Consider the following 25,821-nt stretch of genomic DNA (forward strand, 5'->3'; position numbering starts at 1 on the left):
GGCCCCTCCACAGGTTGTGCTGCATTTCTAAGCAGGAAAATGAGTGCAGCCTTGACTTCATCAGGGAGAAAGAAGATGGGACTGGAGGGAAGGACCATACAGGAATGTCTATCTATACATTTTGCCCATCACTACATTTTCTGTCTGTCATTACAGCCTCATCTTAAATAACATGTACACAGATGAAGAGTCAGGCCTTTTACAGTAATGGGCCAAATTACAAGGAAAGCCCAACACTCTTTAATAGTCTTTAATAGTTTCTTTAATAGTTTCTGTAATAGTTTCTGTAATAGTCTGCTGGGTTTGTAGCTCACTGCATTCTTGGCCAGCAGTGGCAGGAAGAGCTGCAAACGTGTATGAAGTTATTCCCTGACTAGCACTGGGTGACATGTTACCAGGCTGAATCTGTGTCCTCACAAAGCAGATTGGATCAGCCCTTGAGATGACAAATACTTTGACAAGGATACAAAACATCTGGAAAGAATGTCCCTACAAATTAAAGAAAATTAAAGCCTATATATACCAACAGACACAAGATTAAAACTACTTGATCTTTGATTAAGTGTGAACTTCAGATCTGAATAATCCTAGAAAAGTCAAGTTCCAAAATTCTAGCTGCAGATATTTTTAAGATTCAAAGGCAAGCTTTTAACTGGTATGGACAGAAACACTGATTTCTCTTGTGAGATAGCCACAAGTCAGACATAGGCTTCTATCAAATACCCTGTGAATGTCAAGACCCAGATCCATGTATCCACCACACAAAAATTGGTCTGTTTTGGCTAAAACTCATAAGAAAACCTAAATATCTTATTTTGAGGCAAAGCACAGTAAATCTGCCTGATAGAGATATAAACCAGTAAAGTATGGTAGAGTTATATGCTATAGTCTTTGGGCTGGCCTCAAAGCACTTGTATCTAAAAAAACAAATGAAGAATCGATCCATACAGGTGCTGCCACTTTCACTAGGAATTGCTGATTCATCTGTTACTCAGAGACCAGAGAACAGAACAAACTTCTTCCTGTGTTGCAGGAAGATGTTTCATGGGCCGTCTATTTTTCTGAACTGAAGAACCACCAGAGAAAGGCAGACTTTGATCTCTTAGAAAGTTTCAAGTAGGGGGAAAAAAAAAGATTAAAAAATGAAGAAAAAAAATCACAAAAATCTGAACAAATTACTTTCCTCTGAGGACAGCAGTCCCGTATGGTAACAATCTGAGGCTCAGGTCAAGCTTCTTTTGTGATATTTAAGATTTAAGGCTGATTTCCCCAGAGGATGAAATAAGTGGTGGAAAAAATGAAAGGTGAAATGGGTAGAAAAGGAATGGAAGATGATTAACAGAAATCACCAGGGATCTCAGTGCTGCATGGCCTATCCACAGCTTGTGCTACGGCCTCTGACATGAGATTTGCAGGCAGAGACTGCAGCAAATGAAGCTGCTTAGTTATTCAGTCCCCCTCCAGACAATCAGGTGGTGGAAGTAGCATTAATGAGACAGCTTTTAACTAAGGAGGATGCAGGGTGAAAGACCAACAAATACAGTGCACAAATGTTAATGTATTTATTGAGGTAATTTTTTCTGTAGCCTGTATGCGGCTGCAAAAATGATTCAATTCATTTTATGCAAGAGAAGCGCATTCATCTCCCTTAATTAGGGAGAAAGTAGGACTGGTACTAGGATTAAAAATAAAAAGTATGGTTGATTTTGAAGTCCTCTGTGTAGCCCATTCTGGTGAGATCTGATAAAATACTTCCTCCAACACTGCTTCTGACTCATGGGAATATTTGTGAAGTACATGCCTGGAAATTCAACAGAATGGCCTGTACTAGTTTCTTGCTCTGGCAAGAACAAACCTGCAGATGTAAGTAAGCACACAAATAAAAGTCTACATATTAGTATTTTCATTAAAATATCCCTGGTATTCCCTTCAACTCAACATCAGACAACCCTTCACAGTTCTAGAACAATGGAGCACAAATGGGCCGCCTCAAAAGTACGTGATAAAACACACTACATGAAACCCAAGAATGTTCTTTTTACTTACCGGGTTTTTAAAGGGTGTTACCTGCAGTAACATCTGTCATGCTTACTCTCTGCTTTAGTTATTTTACATTGCTCATCTTTCATTTGCTGCTTTTTTCATTTGTTCTCAGAGGAAAAATAAAAAATGAAGATTGAGCAATGCTATAACATTGCAAAGCTCCTCTGTAATAACAGAAGTGCTGTCTACAGAGATGATAAATCCCAATATGTTACCACGCAAAACACCAAACCTTGAGTTTCCAAAAAGCCTGATCCCAGGTGAGTATGACACTTCTCACACTGCTGCTAATCGTGAGCCTGACAAACAGCTCAAGATGTTTACAATTCCCCTGCAGACAGAAATTCAGACTAGACAGCACTGCCTGTATCATAGTCTGGAAAACTGGTACATTTGAAAGTTTGTAAACTGTGTGATTTGAATGACCTGAATCTCTTGTGTTTGTAATTTTTGTTCTAACAGAAGCATAAATTGACAGATCATCCTGCAAGTGCTGGGAATAACAGCTTCAGTTTCTCTGTGCTTTGATAAGAGAATGTGTCTGAGAAACACCACTGCTACTCACTGCATGCTGCTTCTGATTCATCTGACCCGTCGGGACATTCTTCTTCGCCATCACATTTCCACCTGGCTGGGATGCAGTGCCCGTTGTCACAAGTGAAATCTGACTCAGCACAAGTTTTCTTTGCTGCAAGAAAAGAAGAAAGTACTTGGCATGAATATAAATAGTGCAGAAGATCTCCATTGCACCCAACCCCACTAAGGAAGATATGGATTGCCCTGTACTAACAGGATTTGTTTCACATTCAACATAGCTTCTTCATGATGGAATCCCACATATATCATAGATGGGTGTTTCTTCTCACTAGAACTCTTACCCCTCCATTATTTGACAAAGGTTCACCCTTCTATGTCTTTTTCCAGCCACTCAAAAAACAGGGATGATATTTTTCAAAATAGTTTTCTAAGGCTTTTACTAAAAAAAGCTGCTGCCTTCATGGAACTGAAAGCATGCTGCATGATTTACAGACAGGCAAGACAAACAAGTATCACCTTTCGAGTACTATGATCTAAATAATAATGTTTCTATCTATGCCATCTATTCATGGCTTGTTAGTACATCTGTCACCACAGTAGATGATCATGAAGCACTCCTTCAAACACTAACATTAATTTCATTAAATGTCAACCACTCCACGCTCTTTGCTTTGCCTGCATTAATCTAGGGCTTGAAAAAGATGCAAGACATGAACTCAAGCAGTTAATTGGTCTGTTCCTCTGTGCCAGTGGTGCAGCACCACATGCTCTGCAATTCTAGTCAGCATCTTCCCACTGCGGCAGAAAGAGAAAATTCTACATATATTTGGTCCCTTCAGGCTGAGGCCTCAATGTTGATGTGACCACCACTCACTGCTTTTGCAGTGGTGACTTCAGTGGTTTTTCTGCTGACTCCTGAGCAAGGGCTGGGGCTCAGTGTCACCACCTTGAAGTGAAATGCTCTCTGGCTAACTGTTATTTACCTTTGTTAGCCATCAACTGACAGAGGAAGTGCTGGCAGGGAGATTTGTCTCTTCCCCCTGCAAAGCTGCTCACAACCTAATAGGATCACAGGAAAATTTAGGTAATGAAGGACCTCAGGAGGTCACCACGTCCAACCTCCGGCTCAAGACAGGCTCAGCTCTAAGGTCAGACCAGGCTGTTCTGTGTTTTATCCAGTCTGGTAGGAAAAAAACCCCAAGATGGAGCCAGCACAACCTCCCTGGGCAACCTGTTCTGTGGCTTAGCTGCCCCCACAGTGAGACCTGGGCTTGACAAGCCATTCCCTCTTACAAGTCTTATGCACACATATTGCTACATCAATACTTCTTCCAGCAAACATTTTCAAAGCATTAAACACAACAAATAAGCCTCCGGGGTTTGATCTTTTACTTTCCTTTCTTGTTTTCCTACATGAGCTGCTGTCAAGAAGGGAGTCATGTTAAATATCACTCACGTGCCCACACAGGAAACGAGGAGCATTGCTGTGTAAGGTACTGGAGAGACCTACACGGCTGAAATAAAGCACTCATTTTCTAGCACACAAAACATGCAGCTTCCCTGAGCAGACATCCAGCAGGAAAACACTGCAAAGCACCACTAAGCAGCTGTACAATCTCTCAGGATGCACTTTATAAAGAGAACATACATTTACTCCCCTTCTGTTGCTAAATGAACCAGATTCTGGTAGATGGAAAAAAAAAAAAAAAAAGAACTATTCTCAATTTTCTCTTCAGCCATTCAAAAACATATTATGAACTAATATAGGATAAAAAAAATCCATATAAACCAACAGTTTTCCAAGAGACCAGTCATACTGAGGATCGTCCAAAGACTTTGCACATCTGTTATCAGAGGGAAAAGACTTTCTCCCGAATATCTCCTTTTAGAAATCCAAAGCTTGTGAAACTGGCTGTTGCACATCACTTCTGGGGTATTTGATGCAAGTTTTAATGAATCCGATGTATTTAATGGCCAGAAATGCTGATACTGATAGGACACCCATGCACAGCTGACGTGAGAGCACTCTCCTGCTCGCTAGGAAGCTCACTGGGTAAAATGTTGCTTTCTGCTCTTAGGGGAAGGTTGTGGCATCTACAAATAAAACAATCACAGTTTCATCCAGAAAGGAGAGACCAGTGTAATGCTGGAGACATTAGAAACCTAGTTTTTAAAACGTATTTTGTTTTGTACTCGCTCTCTCAATGCCCTAATACCTTGCTTTCCACAGCAAAACTGTCTTTTAACTTACTCTCTAGAGATCCAAATAGTAACAAAACTACTACTGTGCCTCAAAACAAACCTCACCTTTTGCCATCAGTCTCACACTATTTTTGGGACATGGGGGCTCAGGAGCGAGGGGCCAGCTCCAGGGAGGAGAGGCACAGGCACTCCCTTCGCACGGCCAACCTGCTCCCAGCAGATGGTGGCACCGAGGGCTTTGTTCCTTCCCTGCCACTGCTCCTTCTCATGCACCACAATCAGTTCCTTGCCAGCGCTCACAAAAGGGGCAGCAGAGCGCTACTGCCAGTCCCAGGGTGTCCCTTGGAAGGTGTCCATGTGCTCCCTCCCTTCGGCAAAATGAAGCTGGGCACAACCACTCACCAGCAGTGGCTGAATCCAGAAGTGTCATCATGTCCCCAAACCCTCCTGGAGGTCCAACAGTCTCATGATATAAACCCACAGGATACAAAAGTGCTTGGTCCTTTGTTTGAATCTAAGTTGTCTAATCTCTTCAAGGAACAGGATTAAGAGAGGAGGAGCTCAAACCTTTTCGTGATTCTTATATTTATTTCGGCTATTTTAATTTTTTTTCTTTTTGTTTTTTATATTTTAAATAATATCTTTTATTTGCTATTATTTTTTATTACTATTACCCTCCAGCACAGGGTCAGAGCTCTGCAGACTGTCTCAATTCCAATAACTCCACTTTCTGTTGCAAACAGCAACTCAGATTATTCACACTGTGAGAATACTGAAGCACTGTCTCATTTCTCACCTCTAATACCAGACTGGAATCACTTTATTTCCAACCAGATTTACCTTCTGGCACTCAATCCTTATGTCTCTGGGATCACAATGCAGGCAGGGAGCAGTTAATTAAAATATCAGCTCTCTCTCTCTTCCTTCCTTTTTCTTTTTGAAGTCTGATAACTCTTTTTATTAATCTCCCATGTTATACACCTTCCTTCTATCAATAATTCATTGAGGCTTACACCATAATTTGCCAGTGGTGCATTAAAATGTAAAATAAATAAACACATCCCTTTTAGACAATGGGGAGGACACGGGTTCATTTTACGGTTTCACCTGGCTCAGAAATAGTCAAGCAAAATTAATTGTCCCCCTGAGATCCATTTCCTTTGCCGTAAGCAGCCCAGGCAGCTCTGCTCACATGTCTCTTCCAAATGAACATAAACAAACAAGAGTGAGTAGTCACAGCACCCCCGAGCCTCTGTTCCTCAGGGTGCAAACCGATACCTGGAACGAGAAGAGAGACGGCTCCCGAAGCCTGCGCAGAGCCTTTCATCTCCTCCCCTGCTCGGATGCACCAGTGACACCAAAGAGGCTGCCTCTCTTTTGACTCTTGCTTCTCATTTGCCTTTAGTTCCTGCTTTTCCTTTCCCACATGTGCAGGTGGACAGATCTGTCAGAAACTCTACCAGTGCCTGTGCGACCACAGGATCAGGTCCCACAGGGAATGAGCCCTGGCTTGGGCAGCTCTCCAAAGGAGGCCTTAGTTAAATGCAGTCATTCCTGCTTCTCTTCTCCCAGAAAGAAAGGCAAGGGAAGAGAGAAAGAAGATTTCAACATTACCCAGCAGTGACTGAAAAATACCCTAACATGCTGAGTTTTAAATAAAACTGCATCAAATCCAACATGGACTCTCATTTTCCAAAGTGTCCTTTTCCGTTCCATTACTCACATCTCTTATCCTGAACGGCAAGTAAGGATTATGGGGTCATCCCTGCAGCAAATTAAAAGCAGAGAACCCAGGGAGAGTGGTTTAGAACATGAACATTTATAGAGTGAATTCATAAAAAAGCAGTGACTGGGGACATGTTTAATTAGACTTCAGGGAATAAATATACACTAAAAGGAACAAGCCTTGTACTGGCTAGGAGCAGGGACTGGATGATATAAATGTGACTTCCAACTTCTAAAAATACCTGCTTCTGAAAGATCAATTTCCTGACCATAACCCAAACAAGATATCTGAATCTAACAGAAAAGTCCAGGACTTATTCTTTCTTCCTTTTTCTAATAAACCCCAACATCCTCCCACTGCCCTCAGTCACTTCATTTAAGCTCACTTAATTTTTGCCTCAGTTTTAGAGGCTTTTCAAGGCAGGTACATCTTTTCAGTTACTCCTTGTAAGACACAAGGCCCCTTGTGATTAAACTTCCAATTCATGACTTGTTTATTCCTATTTTGCACATCTGTAATATTAAGCAATACCCAACTCTAAAATAGTTTCATTTCTTGCTACTCCCGATTTCCCCAAACCAACAGCTGAAAAGCAGAATGAACGTATTTCCTCTCTTATCATCAACAGTTCTGTGTAGCTGTTCAACAGCAGCAGTAATGTAAAAGCACATAAAAAAAGCATATTTTCTTATTACAACTTGCCTGTAAAGGACACTTGAAAATAAGGGCTTGTATTTTTCCCCATAAGAGAATGAACCCTATATAGTAATAACGCTCTAAACACAGGACTTTAAGACAAAGAGTTTTGTTCAAACTCTGGGTTGCGTATCCAGACAGAAAACCAGGCCAATGAGATCATCCCTGAGTGTTAACCCACAAAGATCCTGCAAACTGTGCCCCCTCCCCACTTTCTCCCCTCAGCAACTGTTGGCCAACTTCCACCAATTCTAAAAGATGGGAAAGATGTGGAAAATAAGTCTAATCCCACGAGTTGCATAAAACTGGGAGCTGAATAGAGAACAATCAAAATCACAGCTCCACAGAGGGAGATAAGGGCAGAAAGCGGCCACAGGGCTGATCTGCTCCATGTGCTGCCAGTCAGACAGGACTGCCCAGACTCTGCATCTCATCCCAAGGTGGCTTTATGGCAGAGGGAAGGTGGCAATTAGGGATTAAAAACCCCAGACACTGAACTCATTGAAAAGTGGTTTAATTTGTTCCACTACCCCCATTCCTTTATGCAGATCCTGCTCCTATTTTAACTTCTGAATCAACACCAGACTTCCCAGCAAACTGTGTATCTGCTCTCATTTGCAGCCAATATTCAGTCTTCTTGCAGAAAACAGTTTCACCCAAGCTGCTGTAAAAATGTAACAAAATAAAATAAAAAAGCTTACAATGGAAGTTTTGCTGTGATCCTTCTGCAGCAATAAAACAGCACACCCTGTAGGACATGATAATGGAGAGATGATGGTGGGCCAGAAACACTGAAATTCATAAAACAGGGTATCATTTCATGCTGGGAAGCTTCAATGGCAACTTTGATCAGTGGCTTATCAGAGCCACTGACAAGGCTCCATATGAGAAGAAGAGAAGCAGCATTGCACAAGTTCAGGAGCTTAAACACAGCCCATCAGCACCAATCTGCCCTGAGAGGTGCCAACCACAGCTCAGTGGGTAATGGAACACCAACCAGCTCCTTCCAGAACAAAATACATCATTATTATGGGTCACTCTGCACCTCCTAAGGACTTCTATCAATCCAGTCTCACAGTGAGCAAAACATATCCCAGCTCCATCACTGCCTTGGCCCAACGAGGTTTTCTGCTTCCCAGAGAAAGGTAAGGGCTGTGCTCCTGATTCAGCTCAAGAGAGTTTACACAAAACTCGACAGATAACCTCAGTCAGCTCCTGAATCACAAACACAGCCACCAGGACACTGCAAATGCCACTCCCAAACAGAAATTCCCAGTAACAGAAGAAAACAATTTAAAAAAAAATTTAATTCAAAGCTATGTTCACCACAAACTCGACATATACTCCCTAACTCAGAAAACACTTGGAGCAGGAGACTGAGCCCTAACCACATACTTTGACAGCATCCCTGCCCTTCAAAAAGAATCTGTGCTATTGATCCCCAATCCTTTGATCAGGTTTTATACCCAAGAATGTCTTAGTTGTCTTAAGGAGATCTGAAAATCCTAACCTACATCTGCGGCCCGAGTCCTCTCAGTTCCTGCTGTTGATTTTGCAAAGGAGGAAGTGTCACAGGGAGTGTGGGACAACCCGCCCCCGGAGAGGTTTCCTGCTCCCAGCAGGTGGGCACACAGCGCTGAATTCCCTGCTTCAGGCATCCAAACACCGTGTGCTGGGAGCCTGACCCCTCACAGCACCTCTGCCACAGCCATTGCTGCCAAATCCTCGGCATGGGAATCCCAGGAACATGCTGGTTTGCAGCTACAAAATGGCAACAGAGATCCAAGAGTTGAAATATCAGAAAATCCTAGTGGATGTGGATCATCAGGTCCTTTTAATTTTCAGACAACTAAGGACACCTTGAAGTAATAAAAGGGAATATTTAACCATTCTCTGAATCTGGCCACTTTTTTTTGACGCTGCCATCTCAACAGGCAATTACTTTTATAAAGCAAGATTAATCAGATCTCCTCAAAGAGCCAGTGCTCAGGCACAGACCATGGTCCCTTTGATACTCCACATGAAACACATTCTAAAGAAACTTCTCCCCAAGACCCCCTGAAACAGCCCCAGAAAACAATGCCCCATTGACAGAATCGCAGTCAGAGGCTCTGGGGCTGCCTGAAGCTGCTGCTCAAGCAACCAAAGCATGCACCTGCAGAGCCTGAAGCCCCTCAGATCAATCAAATCAAACCAATGACCTTAAAAGAAGAAAAAGAGATGTCACCTGTGATTTTTCATTAGTATCAAAGGTATCAACTTTTGTGCATTTTAAATGGTAATATTATATTACCATTTACCAAAATAAACCTCCTATTTAGAATTAAATACATTTTCATGTTTAATATTGAATTCAATGTAAGGAAAATGGCAGAACCTAATTGAAACCTATGAAAAGGAGAACAATGAAACAACGTTCTGTTTTCATGTATGAAATTAAAGTGACTTCAGCTAACAAATGCAGGCCTTCCTTCCTAAATTTACTCACATAAATCAAGGTAAAACTGAGCAGTATTTTTCCCCAGCCTGTCCTGAGGTTGCTGTTGTCATTTCAGTCTTTAAGAAGGGCTGTATGCTCAAAGGTTGCTCTGTTTTTTACCAAATCTACAAGCTGATTTAATGAATGCAGTATTTGTCCCTACAAACCATGTTTCACCAACAGGAAAAGCAGAATTTCTCTTCTTCCCAGAAGAGAAATCAAGGACAAAAACATCCACTTGGACTGGCATGCTCCTTCAAGGGCATTAGAGGTCTGTCAAACTTACTGCTTGGTATTCAGGACAACTTCTCCTTGCAAGTTTGAAGGCTTAGTCAGGGCTCTGGGGCTTTGTCTTAGGGAGCTTCGCAGCTGGGAACAGCCCAGGCAGAAAGCTCAAGTGCTGCCTCACTCACTTCAGAGGAACGTGCCCCACACACCTTCAGGCAAGGCTCCCTCCAACATCTGCTCCCTCCATTCTTCCCTCAGCTTTCTGCATTTTTTAAAATCCACTCATAAGGCATCAGTCATCTTTTAAGCTGTACAAACCCAGGTTTTGTGACAATTTCCTCATTTTTATTCTCCAGGAACCCCCATCACCTCAATGTTCAAGTCTCTGGAATTTAAAAAACAACAAACAAACCCACAAGACAACCAACCAGCTTCCCCCACACTGTACTTGTACATTGGAAAATCACGTCCTTCTGCAGAGGAAGGGAGAGGAAGGGACAGATTTTCCTACCAGCATCTGAAACACACTCCATCTTTGCTCAGAAATAGGCTGGCAGCCCTGTCCAGCCTGCAGTCACCTCTGGATGCTACCCATCAGCCTCATTGTTGTGTGACACCTCACAGCAGGTGTGAAAAACCACCCACCACCCAGTGTCAAAACATGCCACTGACAAAATCTCACCACGGCTCTTCCTCATCCAGCAGCAGCAGTGACAAGAAGGCTGCCAAGTGCATAGACAAGGTTTACCTTCAGTAAACGGAATTTTTCTTACAACAAAGGTTATACAAGGTAGCACTGAATGAAAGGGCTATCAGAAAACTTGCTCCCCCTTTAAGAGATCTGAGAACTTGAAAGTGCACAAGGCATGTCCTCCCTTGCAGGTCCATGGACACAGAGACATTGAATGACATGCCAGAACTCATGCAGCAGATCTGTGGCACAGCCAAGGGCCTGCCCACGTCTTTCTGCCACACTTGATGGTGCGGTCGCCGTATCTTACGCTCAAGTCAAGATTTCCTCTGTGTGGAAAAGAGCAGCCATCGTTCTGCTGTGGAAGCTGAACGTGTTTCCAGAACTCCATATTGCTGCAGTCATGACCTTTTCAAAGGATTTGGTATGCTCCGACTTTCCAGTTTGTTTCTAAATATTTCTTTGACTGAAGCTCATCCACACTGACTTTTGCTGACAGAATTGCCAGCTTTGTCTGTCTCTTTGGGTTTTGTTTTGCCTTCTTTTAACAAGCAAGACATTGTTGCAAGACAGAAGCTCTTGGGGTGGCAACAACATGTATGTTATTTCACAATGAAGGATGTCCACAAATTCCTCAAGAGGCACTTAATATTATTCTGTCTTTCTATTTCTGGGAATCAAACACTAGGGGCCATATTCTACCCTGATGAAACATCACCGAAGTCCATGAATAATCACTGGTCTCAGTGGTCTCTGTGCAAAATTGGTCTCAGATGTTTTTATGACACCCTATGACGTCTATTTTCAGTACAGGTTTTATAACCCTCAGCCTAAGAGTCAAAACCCCTGATGACAAAAGTTCCTGGTGCCCTGCGTCAAACCCCCGATGACAAATGCCAGGTTTCCTGAGGACAAAACAGACTGAGAGCAAATATAGTAAGACAGAAAAGCAGAAGTGGTTGAGTTGATGGAGCAATTTTGGTTCCCACCTACACATATGCCCATAGCTTAGCACACAGGTACCAGGGAAAGAGAACAGCCATAATTGATGGATAAAATTGCCTTCAGTTATTCAGAAAATGAGAGAAACGAGACTAAGGCACGTGAGCACAGATAGAGAAAAGAGACAAAGACATGTGAACGCAGATTCTTTTACCGAGTGAGATATAAGGAAAATGAAGGCCTCCCTATATAGTCAGTGCTCTCTGCTCTACTTCATGTTTTTAACTATGATTCCTTTTTCATAGATGGTGGTAAGAAAATCTCAAAGACCAGTGGAGAGGATAGCAAAGAATACCTCTGAAGCCTGAAGCACCACTTTTTCTTACCTGGCCCATGCTGTCACATTGAAACATAACAACACTGGGGTTTACAGGTGCAGAATTTGCCTTTCACAGCTTGGACACAGCATTTAAGTTCTTGCTGTATGAATTTAGTGTACACACTGTGAGGTTAAAGTGCACCACAGCAAAACATGGCACCTCCAGCAGAATTTCACACCAAGTTTGCACGCAGGAGGTAAACCCAGGGGCCCTAAATCCTGTACAGAGCCAGGTATGATGAACTCCCTGTCATGCTTTCACTGGAGCTGCATGATCTGGGTTTCAAATCAGCATCAGGCATTTCTGGCAAGCCTCAGCCCCTGGCTGCACATTTGTCACTGCTCTGGTAGGGTCTGCCCTGGCACAGCTGTGTGAGCTTTGTGGCTCTGCTCACTTGGCTGACATGGGCTGGGGAGCACAAAAATTCTGCGGGGAAGCAGCAGCAATTTCAGCAGCCACCTTTGCCACTGAGAGCAGAGCAGCACCACTACACACTGGGGGTCTCCAGAACTGCAGGCAAAGTCACTTCCTCTACAAATCAGCTTTAAAAACAGCCAAAGAGAAACAGACACCGTTTAAGCCCTGTTTTACAGAACTTGGCCTGGGTCCAGGCTGCATACTGTTCCTTACAACTGTGTGGGAAACCAATAACCTGATATTTACACCTGCGGGCTCTGTGTTTGCAAGCACGGTGAAACACACGTGCAGGACATTCCTATGCACGAGCATTATATTTCCAAAAATGTGGTAATTACTAACAGCACAGGTATCTCTGACCTGTCATAAAAATTACCCAAATCTAAGGACATGCTGGAAACGTGACAGAAGTCATTGCAAAGCTCCCAATTTCTAGGAAAACATAGCGGGGAAAAAAGGAAAAAAGCAAAGGCTTGTCAAGAGTCAGGATCAACGGCCTAAATCAGAGACTTGAAGACTCAATCCATGCAGTGGCAAAAGGATGCCTTGTGTAGGTAGGAAATAGGGAGAAGGGACACATGAAGTGTAACAGACCTGAGATGCCTGAGGAGGGAGGTATTGCTGGTTCAATGCACAAATCCATGTGGGTGGACAGGAGGGAAAGGCGACGAGGGTTTGTGCTCCCAATTAGGAATTAGGGAATTACATGTGCAACAACACACCTGAGCATTCTGTTTGGCAGCCAACAGCAAGAGGAATGAAGCTGTTATTTTGCTTGGTTCTGCTGCATTTATGCATTTTTTATTAGAAGCAGCACTGCATTTTATGTCAATTTACACATGGTCCAGTTGCTTAATGTTGGATCGATGTTTGCTCTTTTTCTTCTGTTCCTACTTTAATCAATAAGTTGCAGAGTAAAGCATGCAAGAAACGCTCTTAGAGTTAAGAAAAAACCCCCATGTGCCATGGTTTATTTTCTGGGAGGCTAAAATACTACAATTAAAATACCCACTGAAGTGTCTTGGAAGAATGAAGAGTCAATAACCATAAAAGGGACAGATTTTTCTAAAGACTTAAATCTAGTGTTTTCAGCTTTGTTCCCTTTTTCCACTTACTTTGTTATTAACAAAATGATGGCACTTTAGAAGTAAAAATTTTTTCCTAGGGTTATTTTAGAAAGCTCCCCTTTCTGGACCTACATTCATAGTCTTGAAGTATGGAACTCATTCAGATACCAAAAATAGAAATGGAAAATGGAAAGCAACAACTGGATTGCCACAAAAACAAAACACCAGAAATCCCTTATGCTGTAACAAACACTACTGAAAGCATTCTTACATGACACCAATAGCTATGGTAAAAGAACTTAAAGTGAATTAACTGGGCAGCAACACATTGGGAATGTCCAAGGTAATTTAAAAAAACAATAGACCCTGGTTGTTAATGATCTTCAGACAGACCAGTGCCACAGATGTCCCTGTGTGTGCACCTGTGAAGACACCTTTTCTACAGCTCTGTTAGCTGCTCCATAAAGAAGACATTAATTGCATCCAATGACTAATTTGCCAGGAATCTTGCTTTTTAAGACCACTGAATCAGAGCCCTGGGAATTGTAAGGGATCGCACACAAAAGCATTTTCAAGCCTGTCTCCAAAGCCAGCATCGTTTCAGACTGAACAGCAGGTTCATCCTCTGATCCAAGTCTGTTGCGGCGGAACAGCGCCAAACAAATGTCTGTTAATATTCTGCCAGGAAGCACGAGTGGATGGGCTCCTGCATTGCATTAAGGCAAGTGCTCAGGTTAAGAGTTGGCCATCGGTCACGCAGCACCCCCATTCAAGCGTGAACCTCTTCACCCATCACCGTGTGTTGTCAAATGCTTTTGTGCATTGCAATATTAAATACTTGTACCCTGGGGATGGGAATTGAATAGGCACAACACAGAAATTATGATGCCTGCAACCATAGCCTTTAACCTATTAACAAGTATGACCAAGATCACTTATTCGGAGCTCTCTAATCATCAAGGCAAGAAGACATCAACAGCTACTGTGTCACGCTGACAGGGCCTTCAATGGGAAGTGTGGTTCAAAGGTCCACAGGAAACACAAAGAAGCTTTGTTTTTAGATGTAAAGAACAAAGCTACCATGTGGCACAGCATCACACATGCAATTAGTCAGGAAAGTTAATACAGTAGAAGCAGATGGTGGAACCATGTCAACATTTTTAGTGGGCACATTTCCCCTTACTCTCCAGTTGCTGTGATCCAAGGTCGGGGGAGCAGCAGGCAGATTGTTGGTAAGCTGGACCCCACCAGGGATTGACAATCCTCTTTTATCTATCCATCTGAGGTACCCCTGTGCTCCCACTTCTACTGGCATAGCTCCATCTGTGACACCTCCTCTCCACCACATCCCCACGCCGCAGGGTAGCACCATTAACCTCAGTGCACACTGAGAGAAAATGAGGCAGAGACAGTCAGTCCCTGACCCTGGTTGTGCTGGGAGATACTGACAGGAAAAGGCATTAAAAACTCCCCTTCAGTGGCGCTTACACTGCTCGTTCTGCTCCTTTCTGCAGCTCAGTGTGTTACCAAATGCTGCATGAATCACATGTACAGCACACATCACTCCGCAGGACTTTACACGTTTGCAAAGAGCAACTGCTCCTTTCTCGCTGCCAGCCCTAAAGCTCAGCTAACACAGGGTAGAAATGAGAGGCTTCTTGGTCACCACCAATCACACTGGACACACAGAAAATGTAAAACCCAAACCACAAGGATCACACAAAGAAATACAATACAGGAAATGCTGTGGTTTGCATGACTTTGAAGTTAACAGCCCTGCACAGTCTTCAGACAAAATCTCTCTGCTGCTGTTGGCAACCAGTTCTGCCCAGTTCCCCAGCTCCATACCTCATGGATTTCAACAGCACCCAGGTGAGGATGGCAGGAGCTTTCAGCTCTGCAAGTCATTTAATTAAAATAAAATGAACAACCAGCAGTCAGTCAAACCGTTAGAACGCTCCGGCCACCACAGCTGCTGAAATCTGCAGCCCTCGGTCCAATCTGATTTCCTTTAAAGCTCTTGGCAACCCATTAATTAAAACACATTATTTACAGCTTCCAGGGCCTTGAAACCATGGGATGCACTTGATGGAATTTATGCAATTACGTACAGCCAGTCCTAGTGACAGGCTCCATTCTTGCTCCTGCTCTCCCGTGCTCCCACACTCGGCCGTTTCCTTTCCTGCGGCTCATCCACGCGGTGCTGTTTGGCCTGGGCCTGCCACGCCGGGATCGGCTGCCATGGAAATGAGCAGGAGGCAACAAAAGACCTGTGAGTCTCTTGCTGGAGATGGAGGAGTAGCAAGGCAATAGCACAGGAAGGCCAAGACAAAGAGAAACCAATTTGCCTGCTGCCTTTAAACACAAACAACCCTCCCCCTTTGTGCAAGGAGATGTTGATGAATTGAGTTTCCCCCTGATTGAAGAAACCAAGCCCCTTCCAGCCAAATGCAACAAAGCCATGTAGATGGAGCATCCTGCCTTTGGTCCTATGCAGCATTCCATCCGTTAGTGCTCTATGGGGAAACGATCCCAAAGCAAACCCAGAGAAAGTGTAGTTTAATAAGCAATCCCTATGTCACTGGTACCACAGCATCAGCTGCAGACAGATTTCTCTGCTTCCAGAAGGAGTTTCTCTTTTTACTCCATTATTAAGCAGTCACGCTCATCAGCAATTCTGTGACTTTGCAAGAAAAAAGCATCTTAAAACATAACCTTACAAAGTATGACTGACAAGCATAATTAAGTCTCCTGTGTCTTTGAACTGATTTCCAAGAGAAGGATTGAGAGCAGCCCTATCAGGGACTTAGGGGTGCTAGTGGATGAGAGGCTGGACACGATCGGGAGATGCGCACTCACAGCCCAGAAACCAAATATGCGTCCTGGGCTGCATCCAAAGGAGCGTGCACTTAGACACAAGTCTAAAAAATAAGAAATTTTTATATAGCATGTAAAATATAAGGAATACAGAAGGATATAAAGAAGATATTTTTTACATCACTGCAAAACACTGGCACACATTGCCCAGAGAGGTGGTGAATGCCCCATACCTGGAAACATTCTAAGTCTGGTTGGACAGGACATGCCTGCCCATGGCAGCGGGTTGGACGAGATGACCTTTAAAGGTCTCTTTCAACCCAAACTGTTCTGTGATCACTTGTGTTTTATGAGAATAAAGGGAACATAAATTTTTATGGAACCGTGAACTTTTTACTGCTTATGGAGTCCCACATGAACGCTACTGAAAGATCAAGTACCCTAAGTCCAACATATCCATAGATATAATCCTCCCAATGGTTATTACTTCCCCCCCAGCCCCATGTGTTTTTTACCTTTTTTTTTTCCATGAGGCCAAGCAACTAATCTATGCAAAACTTATGGAAACCATCCAGAGATATAAAAAGGAGAAGACTCTATGAAAAGGAACCACTATTGAAGCCTAATAGCTTTTCTCCAGCAATATAAAAGTGGATTTTAGCTTTATTCTCCTGTGGTTCATTCACAAAAGGAAGGAAAGCAAGAAGTGCAGACAGCATTTCTTGCATGATGCAGAAACAGCTCCACAGATTTCAGTCTGTAATTCCAAATACCCAATGTGCACCCTGCCCTCAGCTGGTGTGAGAAATTGCTTGCCTGCTCTGAAGTCACTGTAGCTACACCAATTCAGATTAGCTCTAAAAGCCTCTTTCATCAAGATGTATTGCAGTATTGCACTGGTATTATTTAAGTCCAGATTTAAATGTACTACAGAAGAGGTATTTTTTGCTGCAGAAAACCCAGAAACTCAGGACATTGCATCAACATTTGTCTCCTGATTAAGTCTTTTGTCATTGTGATTTTCATAAGAAGAGCTATGAATGGATTTATAGGAGATAGTGACCATGAAAACGTCTCTGAGATTACTGTTTTATTATGCTTTCTTGCTTTTCTGTACTGGGTCCCTGTAGGTGATAAAAACACCAATGCTTTCCCTCCAGGGCAGCCAGAATTAAATACCAGACACCTTTCAGCAATTAAAAAAAAAAAAAAATCAGCAATATGCTTCAGACCATTCAAAACAGGAGTCTGTAAAGGCCTGGCCACTAGAGTATGGAGCCCTAAACCTGCAATAGTTCAGTAATTTACTGGGTCCCCAGCATCAATGTCCACTAAAAACATTAATCTGTATGTAAAATTTTAAGTCAACAGGGTTTGGGGTTTTTTTTAATTATCTTTTTTTATCTTTTGAATCTGTTACATCATAGATATTGGCAGTGCAGTAAGTGACCTGTAGCCCCTGCTAATCAGTACCCTCCAGAAATTAAAAAGTAGCATTGGAACCGAAAACTGAGTTTCAGAGATAAGAATTCTGCCTCCAGCAGAAGGAACAGCATCCTCCATCTCAGTATGTCAGAAATGAAGGTACAAGTAGAGGAAGCATTTTCAGATGTTCCTCCAAAGTCTTCTCTAAATAGCAGCACAGGTAAGACCCTATGAAGACCCCGGCCACAAGGTAAAGTTAGAAGGTTTTGTCACCACCAAACACCATCCAGCCTGGATTGGATCCCCAGGACTGGGACCGGTGAGCAGTATCAGAATCAAACTTCCCCTCTGCAAATCGTTTCCAGTCACCTCAGTGTTACCAAGACAACTCCAGCACCCAGAATACAAATTACCTTTGGGGTAGCACCGTAAACTCTGAGCACTTACCAACGCTGCATGCAAATTTAAATCACAACAATTTAAGTGACAACTGTGTAAACAGCAGAAACTATTAAACTATCACAGGAGTCAATAGTACTATAGTCAGGAAAAATGTTACTGGAGGCAGCAACAAAACCGAGCAAAAGGAGGAGGAGAGACACATTAAAAAGTTCAGCCTTGTAATTCATGAGTGCCAGGCGAGGGCTTCTCATTCCCTAGGAAACATCACTTTTTCTTTGACTTCTCCTTGTCCTGGATATCAACTATAAATTAGGCCCGATGTTGGGGCAAAACTTTACATGTAAGAAAGCCAGGCAGCTTTGGGTGCCAAGAGACACTGGTTATAAACAACCCTGGAGCTTTATTTCCAACAGCTGCATAAAAAAAAGGAAAAAGAAGGAAGAAAAGAAAGAAATATACCTTCTTTTGCCTTTGGCATTGATGTGTGAGGCAGTTTTAAAACTCAGTGTTAAAGAAACGCTCTGGATGCACAAATTGTTTTGAAAAAAATGCTGATAAACCAAGCACAGCAGCAGCTACATTACTGCCCTGGAAAGTTACATTAGCAAATAGCTTCAGCAAGAGTAACTATAAGGACTTGGGCAACAGAAATAAGAATTTTAAGACCCGCGACAAACTCAGAGACTGAAACCTGAGAACGAGGGAGGGGTGGGAAAGACCAAAAGCTGCAGTCCCTATTACAGCTGAGTAACACAGAGTAGTTTTTTTATCCTTTCAGAACATTTTTAGTGGAAAGTCCCAAACACTTTACAACCAGGACACTCAGAGCCAGTTCTTCAGGAGGAGACCTTCAGGGTGCCCTTGATTTTATGCTTCCATCAGGAGGTAACTTCACCTGGCAAGAGCCAGGAGTGTTCCAGCCAAACTCTTTCCTCTCCAGCTGTCCTATCTTCATGCACACTGTAACAAAAAAAACCCCCAAAGCCCTGCATTTTGGGGGGAGCACCCTAAACCAGATCCCTCAAGAGCAAGCAGTGGGGCAATGAGAACGACAGCAAGTGAAATAAGTCACTCAGCTACCACAGCATTAACAGCCACTTAAGCTGTTATTTGTTAAAAATTATTTATTAGGATGCATATTCCTCCAGCAAGACTCTCGAAAGATCCCTGGCAGGAGGTCTGGACCCTCAGGCAGCTTTGCAGATCTCCCCCACAAATGAAAGCCAGCAGGGAAGTCCTGCTGTCCATAACTCACATGGCTGCTTGGAAGTTGCTGAAATGTTCACACCCCTTTATTTTCCCCTCTTACAGTGACACTTTATCAAGTGCTTGGCTACAAGAGGATTTACTGATTAAGGTATCAAGTGCAACAGCTCAACTGCACAGAGCCAAAAGCAAGGCAACATGACCCTGACCACTTTATTCCGTCTTTTCTTTTGCTACAGTAAAGTCCATCCTACCAGCTTGTAAATAAAAAGTCTCGTTCTCCTGCCAGGTAAAATTACTGTTGGAAGGTCTCTATGGCCAGGCAGGAGCCTCAGTTAGAGTATGAGAATTTGCCCAGTGGGACTCTCTGTGCAGCCACAATCACTTCAGACATTGATCATTCCACAGAAGATGATGTGGGATACAACCTCCCGTTATTAGACCTTTCCTTGCCCAGCTGGAAGCAACTGATGAAATCCCAGAAGAGCTTATTTACAAAAATCAAGAGAACCCTCTTCATGCCTGTGCATTAAAAACCCTCCCTGCTCACCAGCCATTCCCTAAAGGCCACATCCTGCTCTGATAGTTTTGAGATGGGAGAAGGCAGGATTTTTCCAGGACATCCTGCTTCACACCTTGGGAGGAAGACGCTGCACATGCACAAACCATGTGCATATCCCCCCCTGGAAGTGGGATAGAGAGTTGGGATTGCCCCTGCTTGTACGCCAGTGGCAAGAACATGATCAACTTCAGTACTGATCAGAATTGATGTACAAACCCATCAAACTGGCAAATAATGGTGAGACTTAACAGAATCAATTAAAATCTTCATTCTGAAAAGAAAAATAAGAAGGGCATAAAAAGTTCTTCACTATCCCTTACCATGTGACAGCTACAGTGAACAGGCCTTAAGGAGAAGTTGTGAGATCTAGTTCATCTCATCCATCACCAACTGTCTGTCTTTCCAAAAGCAGAAGATAGGAATAAAAAGACCCCAAGCCCTCAGGAAGCCTAAAGAAGCAAAGAACCTCAAATTACTACTGTTAGAAATGATGTTGTTCTAATGACTCTGTCCTACAGTCCTTGGCATTGGGAACTTCAATCCCAGTATCTTCTCTCAATGGTATCATTTTTCCATTTGCTGTGTGTGCATTTTTTTTCCATTAGTTGCCTCTAGGAAATGAAAGGGAACTGGTGAAGGAACACAGAAGGAACAGTCCACCTGCACTGGGGAGGGATGGGGGAATAACTGCACACTGGCTTTGATGTTGTTCACTTTTCTTTAGCTGTTATAGGCAAAAGAATAAGCAAAACAGTGAATATGAAGTTAAACCCATTCCCAAGTCAATAGCATCCAGTCCCAGGACAGATAATCACCTAACAGGTATCACCCTGGACATGCATGTGGAAATTAACATGAAATGAATTATTAATAAGTACAAATGTCTAAAAACAACCACCAGCATCCCAAAAAGCAAACAAAAAAACCCAACCAACATTAAACATGGGAAAAATGCAGCCATGGAATTTAGAAGGCAGATGTTTCTCCAAACAGCCATATATTTAACAGTCCTGATCTTTAGAACGACAGCCACTGGCCAGCATTTCCCTTCTGATGGACAGAATCATTCCTGTGTCCTGCAGAAGCAAGTAACACACAAACTGACCATCCTCTGCCCTTGGCTCTCTGTTGGGAGAGGGGTGGAAGGGAGGAGTGGGCTGGCAGAATAATCATTAGAGAAGGGAAGGGGCCTATGCACAGAAAACACCCACTTGCAAAGTTCCTTTCTTGTGAAAGAATAAATGATTCAAGGATGCGAAGCTGCTAACAGATAATAGAGCAAAGCCATTTACAATATTTTAGTAAGAAAGCTCCTATTCCCTGCCTTGTGAAAAAAAGTTTTGTTTCTCATAGAGCTGACTCTATTTTTTCCCTTTTTTCTTCTCAGCTCTCAGTCTGTGGCAGTTCATTATAAGATATGAACGTTTCTCTTTGTTCCTGGGTCAGCCAGGTCCTGTCATACAATTCAATTGGCAGGTGAATTTTAAATGGGTCAGAACTGATAGTAAGCTCTTAAAATGATAATAGGTCCCTGGAAATAGAAAAGAACAGAGGGGACTTTCTGAGTATCTGTGTCTCCAGATAACCTTTGTTATGTAATGGAGCTGCCTTACACTGATTTTTTTTTTCCCCCTGCCATGGAAGTAACTATGTCAAGGCCTGCTAACATTGGAATAGCTGTTTATCAAGGAGAAACTTGACAAATGCACATAAAGCCTGGGAACACTGCAGAGAAACACAGCCTCCAGGTCCTGCACCCAAGTCAGACCCTCTCAGGGTCCTCCTTGCATTTGCAGCACAAGGGCTTCTCAGTCCCTACCAGGCTGCTGCATGGTAGGCAAGGGCAAGGCACAGGTCTAAGGCTACAACACTCAAAAGTGCCCAAATCCAAATGAAGGACTGCCAACAGTGACCTGTCCTGTAGAGCAAAGATGAACTGGTTTGTTGGCAGTCTCCTAAAGACTAAATCTGACTCTCCCCTAAAGCCAGATGCGCTATGTACAAGGGTACAAAGTTACTGTGGAGACAGATGAATTTATAAATAGTTGCTAAGAAGCTCTGAGGCTTATACAAGTTTTCTGTGAAAACATCAAGTCCTTTGCTAACTCAGTTCAATCACAGGCTCACGACTGAGATCAAACCCTCACTGTCCTCTCCTCAATTCCTCCAAGGCCAAATGAAGACCAGTCGCTAATATTCAAAACATAACTTATGATGGCTACTGGCTGCTTGGAGCCCACTGTTCAAAATTTTATCCTCTCAGGAAATCCTCACTGATAAAAGCCAAGCCAGAAGCAAAAAACCTCCTGCTTCCCCAAGTCATGCTGTGCCTCCAAACACAGCCTGAAGAGCTTTCCTAAGGGGTTAATCTGAATTTATGTAAGCTCAAATGGAGAAAAAAAACATGGTCTCTTCTGTGTTTTAGCTGCAATGAAACAAGAAGGAAAGTTGAGAGCCACAGACCTCTGGTGTGATTCTCGTAGTCCCAGCCCAGTCCATTTTTCTCTGGGACCAGCATTTTCAATGGACCAGCATTTCCACTTTGATATCAAAATGCTTAACAAGTTTTTAAATAGCAGAGCAAGAGAAAATCTACAATTATTCCAGCTTCAGGCCTGTCCTTAGAGATTTGATATTATCTAAAAACTAATAAAACCATTCACAAGAAACAGATGCAACAAAATTACAATTTGGAATAGTTTTTCCATAGTCAGCAATCGGAGACTACTTAAATTTATGTGAACACAAAATTATAAGCCTGCAGTATTTCCACCCCTTTCCAATCACCTCCTTGAAAATTATGTATTGTTTTCTGCTCTATTTGAATTAATTCTTAAAACTGGAGGTTTATATCAGTTTTTATTAGTTGTTTTCCCTGCTATTTCTTAGTGTGATTTTACTGTACAACTTGCCACACTGCAGAATCTTTATTCATGCAGCAAAGAAGCTGCCAGGATGAAGCTTTAGTTTGTAGCTTAGTCCTTTTATTAGCCTAAATTTTTGTGATCATCTTTTATAAAATCAATAAAATATTTTATAACCATGAAAGAAAAAAAAAAAAGGGGGGGGGGGGGGGGGAAGAAAAAAAAAAAAGAAACCAAAACTGAAAACCACCCTTTAACCTTCCAAGGGCACAGCAGAGCCCTAAATCAGTGACAGCTGGGATGCATCCCATTCATCCAAACCCTCATTCTGCGGCTGCACTGCCTCACCGTTTTCTTCCTTCTCTGGATCCCAGGTGTCCCCAGGAAGAAATCCCAGCAGAACATAGGACAAGCCTGTGAGCACACACACACCAGCCCACAACCTCCTCCTTCTGGAGCAATGTGCTCCCAGCTCCAAATCAAGCTGGGAGAGGTGGAAAAGAAAGGGAGTCAAGCCAGTCTCCCCATTCTCCCCCCACCATCCCTTGCCAGGGTTCATGTGTAACCTGCAGGATATAAAATCTGCCCTCTGCAGGGACAAACCTCTGGAGCAGCTACATCCCAGAGGTCTCCAAGCTGCTCCCTCTGCCAACAGCCACAGCGGGCAGCCCCCACATCCCAACTAAAGGCTCTGGACAGGAGCACAAGAGCTGCCATTCCCACACCGTGGGGCTTTCCAGGCTGTACTGTGACAAGGCAGTAAGTCAAGAGCATCGGAACATCACACCCACACAGTGACAGTGCTCTCTCCCTGCCCCCAGGGCACCTATATATCACACCCCCTCTCCCAGGATGCCTCTGTAACTTCACAGATTCAAAAGGTCAAAATTTTACCTACATTTAGTTTAATTCCATTCATACATTATTAAAACCTTTTAGGGATCACCTGCTTGCTCCAGGCTCTCCCACAGAGCTGGGCAGCAAGGGCATGCTAGCTAGGGAATTGTTATATATTCCATGTCAAGGACAACAATTCAAAGTCAGGCACAGAACAGAAAAATGCTAAATAAGGTAATGTCTTAATATTTCTAATTTAGTTCTAAAATAACTGGTGTTGTTTAAATATGTGTACATTACACAACACTGGAATCTCTTGTTTGAACACACACAGCCCTTTATCCAAAAGTAGTAAGATGTTCTACAAACCTTTCCACATGAATTGTAAGGAGCAAGCAAAAAAAAAAAAAAATGAAATAAAAGGAAGTCAATCTACCCTGCACAAGAAATTCAGCTGCTTCTCATCTACTTATGAGAGGACAAAGCACCAAACAACCTATGGATAGAGAATAATGCCACATTCCTCTGAAAATCTGAGAAAAGATCAATCCCAAATAGTCAGTCCTCTTTCCTTCTTCATCTGTATGTACTGGAGAGCCAACACCTGCTGTAGCTTTACATCCTCTTACCAGTAGGAAGAAATATTGATTTTTGTCCAGGGGAAAAGATGAGAAAAACAGAGACACATAAACAATGTTTAACAGCATATCCTAAAGCAATTTCTTTTTTTGTAAGACTCCCTTTGAAGATTAGCAACTAGTTCATTCCTGGTAAGCTTGAAAGATTTGATCCAAAACACAGCAGAAGGCAGCATGGCAAATCAGATGTTGAGTTTAACCAAAACAAACAGAAAAGATGACGACTTTCCAAACAATGTCTTGTCCAAACGTGGTCACTGTTTATAATACTCAAGTAGCTGTTATTGCTTATTGATTCAAAGACTGAGTGGACGGAAGTGCAATCTTATGACCAAAGGATGCACATGTAGTGCTATGTGGGAACCTCCCTGCTATCCCACAGCTCCCACACCTTGGAATACCTTCCCAGCCACTTCTACAGTGCTCCACTTGGAGTTTTCCAAACTCACTCAAGCAGCTGCACAAAAAACAAGCCCGGACTGAGCAGGCAGGAACACTCAGTCTTCCTTACACCCCATTAGAAGCCTTGCTGAGGTCTCAAAGGCAGAGAACAGCCTGGTTTGAACAGCACAGCTGAACTCAAGTGACACATGACTTCTTGAAAGCTCACTTTCCCACAGAGCTGCCCTGAACCCCAGCCTACTGCAAATGGCAGCAGGTATTCCAGTGCCAAATAAATCAGATTTCTCTGGAAACTTGTGGAATCCAGGGAGACTCAGGGCAGTGCTTTGTCTTCCCTTGCTCCTGTCAGTGGATGTCCGCAGTACAGCTCTGAGGGCAGTGATTGCCAAGCCCAGCTGCCGCCGTCGGCAGTGCTTTATAAAAACAAGGAATGTCTGAAGCCAGTTTCAGACCACAGGTTGCATTTTGAACCCCCTGCCATCCATTTGAAGTTGCAGATGGAAATCCTGCTCCATAGTAAGTAAAGTCTTTCTGACAATAAAACAGGATCTGGGAAGCATCTGGCTGCCTTCCCCTATCCTGATCTCATGGGAACAGTAGCTACCACTCAATAACCTGACCTTTCAACTGGGTTGTGCTTGAATTACTCTGGTAGGCTCACTCTTTCATCCCATCTCCTGCTTTCAGTTCATCTTAATTTATTGCCAATTTCCATAATGTGCTCCTTTGGTGACCTGTGTATAAACAACAGTTGCTTCTATAAATCAACTTTTTTTTTTTTTCATTTGGTTTAAATGTACTTGCCCAGCATCCGCATAGCATTTTAGACTAAAAATCTCTCACTTCAGATATCCCAGATCTTATCCTGATTTTCTATTTCCTTCTTATTTGCCTTGTAACATTTGCAAGAATGAGTCAGGAAATAAATTAAATTGTTAAGTTACAATGCTGCTTGTGTTACCATGCTTGGAATAAACAGACCTTATCATCACAACATGCTGAGCCACCCTAACAGCTGCCAGGACACCATAAACTCACCACGCTGCAATATCCCACATCCATTCCTAAAGATACTGCTTAGATTTCTCCAGAGCCTGAAAACTCCAAATACACTTTATTTTTTGACACCCTTCAGAGGTTCTTGTCCTAGAAAAACTTCCTGTGAACAGTTAATACCAATGGCAAAGCCGAACAGGTTTAATCCACTCCTCTAAGAACACTGTCAGCTGTTTAACGCATTCATTAAAAACATTTTCTGAA

At 42.8% G+C, this 25,821-nt stretch overlaps 1 protein-coding gene across 3 annotated transcripts in view; it reads right to left on the minus strand.

The window, feature by feature from the left end:
- The window catches only part of LRP8 (LDL receptor related protein 8), a 173,159-nt gene that overhangs the window by 64,286 nt on the left and 83,052 nt on the right, over positions 1-25,821 (minus strand). For all 3 annotated transcript variants that reach the window (XM_048312921.1, XM_048312920.1, XM_048312922.1), the window contains one exon: positions 2,609-2,731. In XM_048312921.1, the coding sequence (XP_048168878.1) occupies positions 2,609-2,731 (123 nt within the window). The remainder of the gene's footprint in view (positions 1-2,608; positions 2,732-25,821) is intronic.

The sequence above is a fragment of the Corvus hawaiiensis genome, chromosome 9 (assembly GCF_020740725.1).
Source record: "Corvus hawaiiensis isolate bCorHaw1 chromosome 9, bCorHaw1.pri.cur, whole genome shotgun sequence".
Taxonomy (NCBI): domain Eukaryota; kingdom Metazoa; phylum Chordata; class Aves; order Passeriformes; family Corvidae; genus Corvus; species Corvus hawaiiensis.